The sequence below is a fragment of the Colobus angolensis genome, unplaced genomic scaffold (genome assembly GCF_000951035.1).
Source record: "Colobus angolensis palliatus isolate OR3802 unplaced genomic scaffold, Cang.pa_1.0 Scaffold98, whole genome shotgun sequence".
Classification (NCBI taxonomy): Eukaryota; Metazoa; Chordata; class Mammalia; order Primates; family Cercopithecidae; genus Colobus; species Colobus angolensis.
Window position 1 is genome coordinate 5,478,428 of NW_012123820.1, and position 14,338 is coordinate 5,492,765.

General features: G+C 35.9%; 1 protein-coding gene across 1 annotated transcript in view; it reads right to left on the reverse strand.

The window, feature by feature from the left end:
• The window catches only part of SLC9C1 (solute carrier family 9, subfamily C (Na+-transporting carboxylic acid decarboxylase), member 1), a 131,592-nt gene that overhangs the window by 43,163 nt on the left and 74,091 nt on the right, over positions 1 to 14,338 (reverse strand). The window contains 4 exon segments of the mRNA XM_011932809.1: positions 5,854 to 6,002; positions 7,209 to 7,260; positions 8,750 to 8,899; positions 10,721 to 10,906. Coding sequence (XP_011788199.1) covers positions 5,854 to 6,002; positions 7,209 to 7,260; positions 8,750 to 8,899; positions 10,721 to 10,906 — 537 coding nt within the window.

The window sequence follows — 14,338 nt, forward strand, 5'->3', positions numbered from 1 at the left end:
CATTTGTCTATTTTGGCTTTTGTTGCCATTGCTTTTGGTGTTTTAGTCATGAAGTCCTTTCTCATGCCTATGTCCCGAATGGTATTGCCTAGGTTTTCTTCTAAGGTTTGTATGGTTTTAGGTCTAACATTTAAGTCTTTAAGCCATCTTGAATTAATTTTTGTGTAAGGTGTAAGGAAGGGATCCAGTTTCAGCTTTCTATGTATGGCTAGCCAGTTTTCCCAAAACCATTTATTAAATAGGGAATCCTTTCTCCATTTCTTGTTTTTGTCAGATTTGTCAAAGATCAGATGGTTGTACATGTGTAGTGTTATTTCTGAGGCCTCTGTTCTGTTCCATTGGTCTATCTCTCTGTTTTGGTACCAGTACCATGCTGTTTTGGTTATTATACCTTGTGGTATAGTTTGAAGTCAGGTAGAGTGATGCCTCCAGCTCTGTTCTTTTGGCTTAGGATTGTCTTAGCAATGTGGGCTCTTTTCTAGTTCCATATGGACTTTACAGTAGTTTTTTTCCAATTCTGTGAAGAAACTCATTGGCAGCTTGATGAGGATGGCATTGAATCTATTAATTACCTTGGGCAGTATGGCCATTTTCATGATATTGATTCCTTCTATCCATGAGTATGGAATGTTCTTCCATTTGTTTATGTCATCTTTTATTTCGTTGAGAAGTGGTTTATAGTTCTCCTGAAGAGGTCCCTCACATCCCTTATAAGTTGGATTCCTAGATATTTTATTCTCTTTGTAGCAATTGTGAATGGGAGTTCTCCCGTGATTTGGCTCTCTGTTTGTCTGTTATTGGTGCATAGGAATTCTTGTGATTTTTGCACATTGATTTTGTATCCTGAGACTTTGCTGAAGTTGCTTATCAGCTTAAGGAGATTGGGCTGAGATGATGGGGTTTTCTAAATATACAATCATGTCATCTGCAAACAGGGACAATTTGAGTTCCTCTTTTCCTAATCGAATACCCTCTATTTCTTTTTCTTGCCTGATTGCCCTGGCCAGAACTTCCAACACTATGTTGAACAGCAGTGCTGACAGAGGGCATCCCTGTCTTGTGCCAGTTTTCAAAGGGAATGCTTCCAGTTTTTGCCCATTCAGTATGATATTGGCTGTGGGTTTGTCATAAAAATCTCTTATTATTTGGAGATACATTCTACCAATACCTAGTTTATTGAGAGTTTTTAGCATGAAGGGCCATTGAATTTTTTAAATTGCCCTCCAGAATGGTTGTGCTGACTTACATTTTAGTCTACCATATTTATGTCTATTTTCTCATAACCTAATTAGCATTGAGCAATAACAGTTTTTGCCCATCACTGTTGATTTAATTGGCAAAAATATTGGTATCTTTAGTTTCTATTTCTCTAGTGTCTATTTACTAAAGAAAATACTTCTATTCTTTGATTATTAGGGATGTCAAATATCTTTTCAAGCATTAATTGTAAATTTTGTTTATATATCTGTGAAATACTTTTTCATATCCTTTTTTCACTTTCTCCAGGATTTTTTGCCCTTTTTAAATTGATTTCTATAAACTTTTTTAGGAATTATTGCTATCAGTACTTTGTTTGTAATATGTGTTACAAATGTTATTTTCCATGCTTTGCTTTTAACCTCATTTTAATATATTTCAATATATAAAGTTTTACATTTTATGCAGTAATTTTTACATGGTAATTTTTACTTTCTTAAAACTTATATATATACATATATATGGCTTTGTAAGTGGGTTAGAAAAGCTTTTCTCACATCAAGAATATAGATATATTTTGTATTTCATTATAACATTTGTATAGTTGACTTTGTATCCTACAACTTACAAAATTCAATTATGAGTTCTAAGAAGTTTTTGATGGTTTCCTCTATAAGAGATCATGTCATCAGAAAATGGAGACAGTTTCACTTCTTTCTTTCCTATGAGGATGCTTTTTATTTCTTCTCATGCCTAATTGCCATGGTTAGGACTTTCAGTAGTATGTTGAAAATAAGTGGGGAGAGTGGACTTTTTTTTCTTCTTTCTGATCTTTCAACTTTTCCTCATTGAGGATAATGTGAGCAATGGCTTTATCATATTTGGCCTTTATTGTGTTGAGATACATTCTCTCTATGCCTAATCTATTGAGAGTTTTTATCATGATAGGATGCTTAATTTTGTCAAATGCCTTTTGTATATCAATTGAGACAATCATATTATTTTATCCTTAATTTTGTTAATGTGGTGTATCACATTTATCGATTTGTGTATATCAAACAGTCCTTGCATCTCAGAAATAAATCCCACTTGATCAATTGTGGTGAATGATTCTTTCAATGTGTTTTTGAATTCAGTTTGGTAATATTTTGTTAAGAATATTTGCATGTATGTTCATCAGAAATATTGGTCTACAATTTTCTTGTAGTGCTCTTATCTGGCTTTGATAGCAGAACAAAAACAGCAGATAACCAAAACAGCATGGTACTGATACCAAGCTCATAAAATGGGCTTGGAAGTGTTCCTTCTTTGCTTTTTTGGAGGAGTTTGGCAATTCTAACTCATTACTGCGTCTGGAAGTTTTTCTTTCTATATGGTGTGAGGTATGGATCTAATGTTATATTTTTCATATGAATTTTAAATATCTCAGAATTATTTATTGAATAATCATTTCTTCCTAATATGCAATGTCACTTAATATTATATATTAGACTACCATGTGTATTTATGTTTGCTATTGGACTCAAATCTGTTTCCTTGAATTTTTTTATTCTGTTCTAATTCTTCACTATTTGGTTATTATGGATTTATAGCATGTCATAATATTTAGTAGAGCAAACACCCCTCTCACTGTTTTTTTCCCATTTTTTTTTTACTGTGGTAAAATACACATAACATAAAAATTTATTATTTTAATTATTTTAAATGACTAAGGCTCTCTTCATTTTCAGTGGTATTAAGTACATTCATACTGTTGCTTAACCATCACCACCATCCATCTCCAGAATTCTTTTCATCTTGCACAACTGAAACTCTATACCCATTAAACAATAATTCCCTGTTTCAACTTTCCCAGCCCCTGGCAATACCATTCCACTATTTCTCTATCTTTTGATTCTCTAAACAACTTATATAAATGGAATCACATAGTATTTGTCTTTTTGTGACTGGCTTACTTCAATTAGCACAAGTCATCAAGATTTGTCTATATTGTAGTATATATCAGGATTTCTCTTTTTAAGATTAAATAAAATTCCATTGTATGTATATACCACATTTTGCTCATCCATTCATCTATTAATGGACAATTGGGTGGTACCTACCTTTTATTATGTCTATTCTTTCTTTGTTTTTGTTTTTTTCTTTCTTTTTGGTCTGCCTGAGTTATTTCAGAAGACCTGTCTTCAAATTCAGAAATTATTTTTTCTGCTTGGTTTAGTCTTTGCTGAAACTCTCAATTGTATTTTTTTATTTCATTCATTGAATTCCTCAGCTCTAGAATTTCTGTTTGGTTCTTTGTTAAACTTCTCACTTGAATCATGAATTGTTTTTCTGATTTGGTGTATTGTCCATCTGTATTCTCTTGTATCATACTGTTTTCTTAACATGATTATTTTAAAATTCTTTCTGGTATTTTGCATATCTGTTACTAGAGAGTTATTGTGCTCCCCTGGAAGTATCATATTTCCTTGCTTTTTCATGTTTGATGTGTCACTACACTAATTTCTATGCATCTGGCAGAACAATTGCCTCTTTAAATTTTATGAAGTAGGTTTTGTAGGGAAAGACTCATTGGCATGAGTAGGTCTTGGGGTGTTGGTTGGGTATAATGCATTGGCTTTGGATCTAGATGGATGCAGTAGTGTAGTCTCCATGTAGTTTGTTCCAACTGGAATCCATACTAGTGCATTTTGCAAGTGTTTCAGTGGCCTAAGCTATGAGAGTGTGTGGTGGTAGTGCCATGACTTTGCCAGGTATAAACTTGCCAGACTGCCTCTCAAGTTGGGGACACATGCATGCACATGACATGCCAACTAACTTGGGGGTGGTTCACTTGTAGCTGCTCTGCCAGCCTTGGGGTGTGTTATCTACTTGCTGGCTTGGGGCCCTCTCCTGGTTGCAGGAGAGACACAGTGGTTAGGCCATTTCAACAGAGGTTTTGTCCTGAATGGGGCTGCAAGACTGTTTCTCTGGCTGGAATTACGTGTGTGGGGTTGGTTTTCCTTCTGTGCGGGACCAGAGCCACAGCTGATCCTAGGCCCCAGTTTCACGCAACTGCGTTTGTGGCAATCAGTCATTCATGTGGCCTTGGTGGAATGAAGAGACAGCTCCAGGCCTGGAGGGGTGCAGTAGCAACTGGTCCCATGAGCAGGGTACACTCCACAAATGGCTCTGGTGTCAAGATGGTGCAATGGTGCAGCAGTTTGGCTCACAGTGGATAGACAGGGTGTGGGGGGTGCACACCTTATGATCCTAATCTGGAGCAAAGCAGCTTCATAAATTCCCAGCAGCTCCCCAAACAGTGTTCAGGTTTTGGAAAGACTGTGCAATACTTCTGTAGGGAGGACTGCAGGTGCTTGCAATGGTATTGGGGGCCTGTGGGAATCTTCTGCTTATCTTTTCCCTGAAATGGGAAGTGTTGGCCTTTTAAATCCTTTGGAAGTCACTTCAGCCAGAGTGGGAGGGATTACAATAACGTGAGGAGGTGCAACCACAATGGTTTCCACCTCTTTGCCTTTTCCTCTGATTAGAAGCTGTAATCAATCAGTCATCAGAGTACAGATGCAAGATATTTAGAGAACAGAGTCTTTTATTGCCAATCTGGCTCTTGCAAACTGTAAGTTGCTCCAAGGACACATGCATAGCTGCCTGCCATGGTGCTGAGGGGTGAGAAGTAGCTATTACTGTGCTAAGAGATAAATATGACAGAAATTAACCAAAATTTATCATCCAAGCCTTCCCCTGAAAGTTGCAAACATTCATAGAATTCAGATTTCCAAAATAGTTACATCAGACAGTTTTTGCCAGTGCAATTGTAGTCTAAAAGGAGAGACAGATTTCTGAAACTTCCAACTGTTTTCTTCCTAGAATTCTCTCAATTCTTACTGTTTTTTTAAAAATTAATTTCTGAGCAATAAATTGTACAAGTAAAATCCTTAAGCTTCCTAACATGGTGTGAATTTTAATTAAGTTTTATTAAATTAACTGATTATTTTATGGATGATTCATGCCTTAGATATTGATTCTCTACAATATGGGTTGCAACTACTGCCTATAGGCCTGCTCCTGCTTAATACCTGCTTTTGTAAACAGTATATACAATCATGTCATCTGCAAACAGGGACAATTTGAGTTCCTCTTTTCCTAATCGAATACCCTCTTATGTTATATCCAATTTTGGTGTCAAGTTTGTACTTACAGAATGAATTGGGATTCTTTCTATCCTTTATATGTCATAGTACCATTTATGTAACTTAGAAAAGAAATATAGTCAACACTAACCCTACAATTGAGTGTTCTCATAAATCATGTTTTACATGAAAAGTGTTATTTCAGTGTCACAGATAATTCCCCAAACATAATAATACCCACTGTAATCTAGGATGAAGAATAGATTCGTCAGACTTTTGGTTTGGCAGCAAAGCAGAGAAAGAGGTAGCCTGTTACTGTAACAAAAATAAAAAGAGAAGCTAACCACCTGGGCTGCAGAAAGGAAACTGTCTATCGTAGGAGTTTGTCTTTAGACGATTATTTTAAGTGAGATTTTCCTATCTTAGAAATGGCCTGTATTAGAAGTCAAATGTAACCTTGAAGGTCAAGGTCATGAATGATTACATATGAAGTAAATATATTTGCTTTGAAAATATTTTGCCTTACCTTATTAATTTCAGCACTTTCAATTTTATGAATAATTCCTTTCAAGCCGAAAGCCCTAAGAATTTCTCTAGCCATATTGAGCATAACATTAATTTCCTCCTTTGTTTTCACAGTGACAGCAATTTCCGGGTAATCATACTCTAAGTAGCCTAAAAAATAACAAACTATTTTTAGATTAAATAAGAACATTATTTTAAATGTTTTATGTGGACAATAAGCTAATGTTTCTGCTCTAAACCCATGGAATACCGTCCTCAACACAGAGAAATGTATCTCTTCCTGAAGGGGCCATTATGATCAATCATAATTCACTAGTAGTGCCAGAGTTCTGCTGGATGTTTTCTTGGCAGCAGTCATACTTGTGCCTAAGGCCATGGAGAAGGAAGGGTAGCCTCGTTTCTAGCATTAACAGGTATACTTTTCTACCTGCACTGGACACTGGGAAGCTGCTTAGGCCTATGTGTCTGGAGTTCATGACTCATTTTCTTAATCTGTGTGAATCCGAATTTTTAACTACAGATTATGTGATTAAATACGGCTTCTGATTACTTCCTTTCATTCATCTTAGGCCATTGTCCACTCAACCATCTAGATGACTCATACATCTATGCTCTTCTGCCTATTTCATCTAGATTCCTGAAGTCCCTGAAAACTTCATCTTGGAGTCTACATTTGGGCTTTTCCTTGATCATAACCTCTTATCTGGCTTGGTAACTGTCATAGAAGATCTCTCAAATGACCTCATCTCCAGATTTGCTGTGTCCTTTTGTAGCTCACCACATGGTATACAATTTTCTTGTCCTCCTATACATGAACATTATAGTGTAGGGTTGTGACTGTGCAACTCTCAAGATTTGTCCTGTGCCAGGAGCATGACTTGGCATGACTCAGAGAATAGGCTATTGCCATGTTTGGCACTGGGCCTCCCAGCAGATATAATAGGATTCTGCAGGATTATATTCTAATTTCAACTCATTTAAGACCTAAATCCTTAAATGGCAGCTCTGTAGCAAGTAGAGGAAAAACATACGTCACTAAGGAAGGTACATGTATTTCTGGTTTGGAAAAAAATGGAATTTACAAGACTATAATGGCATACATCATAGCATGGCAACTTGTCTAAAGAGAAATCAAAAGGCCTTCATTGTTGTATGAAGCAGAGAGAGAAAATGTGAAGAGCTATTACACTATTTCCATCTCAACTAGAAAATAAGATTGCATTAATTGTTGAAGTTACTTCAGTATTGTTAGTGAGTAAGTTTCCTCAAAGATTAGCTCGAGTTATGAAAACCATTGACTTTCTGAAGTGGTGATGATAAGAGAGGGTCATGCTAAATAGGATGAGAGCTACTTACCTAGCTCTTTCATAGCATGTTCCATATTCCTTATCACTCGCTTTAATAATGTCTAAGGAACAAAAGAAATGTTATCCCCATTGGAAAAACAGACTTTTATAAAATGTCCTTACATTTGCAACTGATGGACTTATAACCTAAGTTAATAGTTTTAAGAAAAGTATGATGAAGAGGTTTTCAGGGGTTTGAATTGAATTTTGTGTTGCAGCACTTTTTGCTTCAGCTACAGTGATAGAGAAGATAAGAGGTATAACCTAGCCCGATTTTGAGACGTCTGAAGGTGAGTCATGATTCTGAAAAGTGCAGGCATGGTATTAATTCCTAATATAATTTGGATGTTTGTAATATGAAATGTTATAAAACTTAATTTGTCAAAGGGAGCTAAAATTTAAAATACAAACATTAGCCCAACAGAAAATTGTAGCCGTAAAACTAGTAAACTGATTTTAGTCTATGTTTTATGAACATAAGTAGGTACTTTCCCGTGCAGCTTTATGAGAGCCCCCAAATTTGCGATTCCAGGATGGCTTTCAATCTGAAGAGACCAGAAGTTTTGGCCAAGGTGAATCAAAGTAGAAATTAGGCATAATAAAATAATATTTTAGGGACTCAAGTCTTTTCATGTTTTCTCCTGTGTATCTCCAAATTCAAGTGCTAAATATCAGTGGTTAGGAAAGGTAATAAAAAACATAAGAAAATAGTTTTAAAGTTGCAGGAGGTGAAGAGAGGAAGATAATACTTTTTGTGTTCTACCACATATTGAATGTTCAATTTCTCAATGACAAAGTTTTGGGCACATAAATATAGCATTGAAATGTTTTAAATCGTCTTGAAAAGTAAAGTAAATATTGAATTCCATGTAGCTGACAAACTCATGGGCACATATCAGTGTTAATCTGTCTCAATCTAGAAAGTAAAAATAATACCTAGAATTTAGGCCTTAGAATTATCTTTGCTGCTTACTCACTATGGAACTTTGGGCACAATCATTTAACGTCTCTTGGCCTCCTTTTTTCTCATCTGCATAATGACAAAATCAAACTAGGTTTCCCTCTATTTTAATTATTATTTTCTTTATTTCTTTCTATTTGCTGAATCACTTGTTTTTATTTTCTTTACTGTTTAATGTGTAGAGAAGAAGGATAGAGAGAGATTAAAGAAGCTTTTGGGCATTATGAGGAAGCCCTGTTTCCTCCACCCTGCCTTCACTTCTCACCTTCCAGTACTTCCTATTTTACACGCCCATAGCCTGACAGATCTTAGAGCTTGCATTGGGAGAAAGCTAACCACTGCACATGGATTTCGTGATAGACTCCCCAAAGACAGAAAGGTGCTTTATACTAGCCTTGTAACTCGCTAATATGATACAGGTCATTTCAGAAGGAGGCATTTGAGTAATTTACATGTAACCTAGTTTAAGTTTTTAAAGAAATTAATTAGAAAACCAGGAGTCAAAGACACCTGCATATATGAACAGAAAAAAATGATGGATGAGGGCAACTGAGGGCTGAGTGAACTCTTAGCGTTTAAGGTTTTCTTACCTGTTTAATCTGTTTAGAACTTGTTATCTGATCAATTACAGTCATTACGTCTGCTTCGCCTTGGACATATCCTTTTAGTATTCCATACCAAAAGGTCTTCTGATGACTCATTCTTTTATCTATTCTTTGCAGCACCTTTGGTGCTATGAGCTGAATTAAACAGGACTACCATTAATATAAATTGCACAAATATCATTTTATGATATGTTGATTAGTTTAATCAAAATAGTTAATAATAAGAAATTAAGTGCCCTCAAAGGTAACTACAATAACCTGTCGAGGTTCTTCATTATTTTTTTAGTGGTATCTTTATAACTTCATGACTATAGCTACTTCCCTATAACTAATAATTTGCGAGTACCTATGTGAAATTTATGGCTTTATTCTTCACTTATTTTCCTTATAGAGAATTGGATGCTATTTTCAACTGGTTTAAATTTTTGAAAAACAATGCAATTAATCTTCTGTGCTTAGGTCATAAAATGAGTAAATTACTGCCATTTTTGCATGCTAAATCTCCTATAACACCTCCTACTAGATGGTCTGGTCAGGTGAGAAACCACCACAACCATACTGCCTGTTAGACCCCAAAATTAACTTCTCTTCTCCGTGTTTCTTTGCTGAGGGTTGAAGTCTCCAGGTTATAAGCTACCACTGTGCAGTCCCCTAGCTTCTACAGGGTTCATCGATCCCTTTGTTTTTCTATCTATGTTCTACAACCTCCATACTCTACCCTGCAACTACCTGCCACTAATCACCAAAGGGTTTACACTCATCTTTCAAGATTCAGCTCAGGTATCACCTAATAAAGGAAGTCTTTTCTCATTCTGTGCATACTCCTGTTTTGTACTTATCCTATCATATAACATTCCAATATCTAGATTACTTGTGATTTCTCTTCTACAATAAGCTTTCCGGGGAAGAGACAATATCTAATTCATCTTCATATTCCAAGGACCTGTGATTTAACATAAGACCATATTTCAGAGTTTTTTGAATATATCAACAAACTTTTCTTAGGTGGTTTATCAGTTTCTTCATCTGAACTCTTTGTTAGGCTCTGTACACCTTCCTATCAGAAAGAATTAATTCATCAGTGGAATACACTAGACTTGCCTTCCTCAGGTAAATTGCACTCTAGCACTACTTATGGTCCCCTAGAATACTGAAAAAGCGGGCGACTGGTTGTGTACTCTTTGACCTAGTTGATTTATGCCTCTCAGTAGCAAAAATGTTTTAAATTATTCCTTACATGTGTAAGAAAGATCTAAATGTAAAGATTCTATTAGTTTTATCTCCATACGAACTATGTTTTATTTAACTGCATTTCTCACAGTGCTTATATATGTATGTATCTTGCTTGTGTATGAATAGTGAAAAAGATAGGAAAGATAGAGTATATCTACATTCATATATATACTTATTTGTGAAGGAGTGAGTTTCATGTCATCGAAATAATCACACAGAAAATAACTACCCATAATATTTGTTATAGAAACATGTTACAAGATAATCAAAAGTTATTTTTGAAACCATATTTCTATAACACTATATGTATTTTTTTTCTTGATTTGTACAAATGTAGGCTATTTTCTTTCTCCCTATAAATAGTTTGCATGGTTGTTTTGTTAACTTCCATCTTTTATTCCCCGAGTTTCTATAAAAATAAACATTACTTGGAGGTTAACTTATACTTACATTAATATAGAATTTCTCATGTGCTGTCTATTTAAAGGAAAAGTTGTGATGAGTATTTCTATACTTTCATATGCTCAACAAATTCCTAATATAATTTGGATGTTTATAATATCAAATGTTATAAAACTTAATTTGTCAAAGGGAGCTAAAATTTAAAATATAAACATTAACCCAACAGAAAATGGTAACATAAAACTAGTAAACTAATTTTACTCTATGTTTTATGAAACAATCAGTAGAAATTGGAAACCGCATGATTGACTGGTTCTTTACCTTGAAAATGCGTAGTATACGGATAAATTGAACAAGTTTTATAAAGACTATTACTTCAGTCACAGCAAAAATATACTTAATGGGGTCTATTTCAATAAATATTGCATATAATATGCCAATTAATGTAATTGCTAACTCGAATAGGTTCCAGGCATGTGAAAAAAAGTCCTTCCTCATTGCTGCTATCTGTTGATTTAAAAGGAAATTACGTTATCATGTTTGTTTCTGCTTTTACTACACCATTTTCCACAATAATTTAAACATCATGTTAGGCTTTTCTCTTATCTACTCCACATGTATGAAATATCCTCAGGAAACCAAAATCAAACAAACAAACAAGTTCATCAAATTTATCCTGTAGTAAAGGAATACTCCTAGGACTATTAATTTAGGATTGGGTTTAAAGGACAGGTATAATGAAAACAAACAGATTTCTATAATGACACTAGTAAAAAGTAGCAACAATGGAAAGGCAAATTCAGACAAAAATATAGTATGCCAGGGTTTTTAAATTTAAAACAAGTTGCCCTAAATGCCATAAAAATCCTGGGGGTTGTGTCCATTTTTTATTATTTTATAATTTATATACAAAATGATGATCCTGAGTAGTCAAGACAAAATTAGTTTAAGTTTGTTGTGATACATGTGGGCAAAGTTTTTATTAAAGTAGTTCAAGATTTAAAAATGTATTTATTAAAAGATTATGCTCTCTTCACTAAATTCACTTGTGTAATTTCATTCTGGGATAACGCAGAATAAGTTATTTTTAATTTCTCAAAAAAATTCGTAAGAAAATCTAAGTAAAAGTAAATATTTTGTCAGAATTACCTTAGCAATTCCAGCAACCCTTTTCTTTATCTCAGTGAATATATTTGCAGAGCTAACATAAGCTTTCATCAACACATAAACATTGAGATAAATACATATCAGAGGCTTTCTATGTGTATGTTTTACTCCATAATCATGTATTCCTATCTTAGAGGTAGAATAGCTTATTAGGATGATTCTAAATAGGTCCGTCCACTAATTTGACAGTCTTTCAAATCAGATAGCTGTGAGTTGAGAAACTGTTTTTGCCGTTTTTTTAAAAAGCATATTACTTTTGTTTGTTTGTTTGTTTGTTTCCTATTTTCTCCCTCACACATCTAGAGATCCAACAAGGACAACTAGAATATTTCCTGATTCAGACAACATTCTTTAAGGATCCCTAAAAAGGGTGAGTTTTTAGAAGCAACTCAAAAGAAAATAATAAAATTGGAGCACTTACAAATCTCCTACTGCCAGGCATAAAATCAAGTTAGAATACATAGTTCCTTCCCTTTCCTTGTGTTCCCTATATTAATTTGCAGGCATTAGTACCATAACTTAGTCTGAATTCTGGAAACAAAGATTTCATTGCCTTGAATCCACAATTGAAAAAGATTTTCTGGCAATTTTGTCCAGGGCTAGCTGAATGCCAACTGAAGATAGTTAAGGTAGGTTTCTAGTTAAATATGACATTTCTAGTAGAATACAAATATGGAAGGAGTTCATTTTATTAGTTAAAGTGAAATATATGTGAATATTTTAGATCCAGTATCTGTACCCTTATATTTTATCTCACTTAACTGTTATCTAATGATTAATTGATCTGCTAAATTTATAATACTGGAACAAATAATTTTTAAATTTTACAGAATTGTAACCAATAGTCACAATTGTGGTGTCTATAGTGGTTTAATGCAATAACATCTTTCTTGTTAAAAATAATTATTTGAGGGGGTTCATTACAATATGACTGAATAGGAAAAGCTCTGGTCTACAGCTCCCAGTGTGATCGACGCAGAAGATGAGTGATTTCTGCATTTCCAACTGAGGCACCTGGTTCATCTCACTGGGACTGGCTGGACAGTGGGTGCAGCCCATGGAGGGCAAGCCAAAGCAGGGCAGGGCATTACCTCACCTGGGAAGCGCAAGGGATCAGGGGATTTCCCTTTCCTAGCCAAGGGAAGCCATGACGGACTGCACCTGGAAAAACAGGACACTCCTGCCTAAATACTGTGCTTTTCCAATGGTCTTAGCAAACGGCACACCAAGAGATTATATCCCATGCTTGGCTCGGTGGGTCCCATGCCCACAGAATCTCGTTCACTGTTAATGCAGTGGTCTGAGATTGACGTGCGAGGCAGCAACATGGTAGGTGGGGGAGAGGGGTCTGCCATTGCTGAGGCTTGAGTAGGTGAACAAAGCAGCCTGGGAAGCTCCAACTGGGTGGAGCCCACTGCAACTCTGCAAGGCCTGCTGACTCTGTTGACTCCACCTCTGGGGGCAGGGCATAGCTGAACAAAAGGCAGCAGAAACTTTTGCAGACTTAAATGTCCCTGTCTGACAGCTCTGAAGAGAGCAGTGGTTCTCCCAGCATAGTGTTTGAGCTCTAAGAATGGACAAACTGCCTCCTGAAGTGGGTCCCTGAACCCCATATAGCCTAACTGGGAGACACCTCCCAGTAAGGGCTGACTGACACCTCATACAAGTGGGTGCCCCTCTGGAATGAAGCCTCCAGAGGAAGGATCAGGCAGCAATATTTGCTGCTATGCAATATTTGCTGTTCTACAGCCTCCGCTAGTGATACCCAGGCAAACAGCATCTGGAGTGGACCTCTAGCAAACTCCAACAGACCTGCAGCTGAGGGACCTGACTGTTAAAAGGAAAACTAACAAACAGAAAGGAATAGCATCAACATCAACAAAAAGGACATCCACACTAAAATCCCATCTGTAGGTCACCAACATCAAAGATCAAAGGTAGATAAAACCACAAAGATGGAGAGAAACCAGAGCAGAAAAGCTGAAAATTCTAAAACCCAGAGCATCTCTTCTCCTCCAAAGGATCGCAGCTCCTTGCCAGCAATGGAACAAAGCTGGATGGAGAATGACTTTCACAAGTTGACAGAAGTAAGCTTCAGCAGGTCAGTAATAACAAATTTCTCCAAGCTAAAGGAGCATGTTTGAACCCATCGCAAGGAAGGTAAAAACCTTGAAAAAAGATTAGATGAATGGCTAACTAGAATAAACACTGTAGAAAAGATATTAAATGACCTGATGGAGCTGAAAACCATGGCACAAGAACTATGTGACACATGCAAAAGCTCCAGTAGCCGATTCAATCAAGTGGAAAAAAGGGTATCAGTGATTGAAGATCAAATTAATGAAATAAAGCGAGAAAAGAAGCTTAGAGAAAAAAAGAGTAAAAAGAAACGAACAAAGCCTCCAAGAAATATGGGACTATGTGAAAAGACCAAATCTACATTTGATTGGTGTACCTGAAAGTGACAGGGAGAATGGAACCAAGTTGGAAAACACTCTGCAGGATATTATACAGGAGAACTTCCCCAACCTAGCGAGGCAGGCCAACATTCAAATTCAGGAAATACAGAGAACACCACAAAGATATTCTTCAAGAAGAGCAACCCCAAGACATATAATTTTCAGATTCACCAAGGTTGAAATGAAGGAAAAAATGTAAAGGGCAGCTAGAGAGAAAGATCAGGTTACCCACAAAGGGAAGCCCATCAGAATAACAGCAGATCTCTCAGCAGAAACTCTACAAGCCAGAAGAGAGTGGGGGCCAATATTCAAC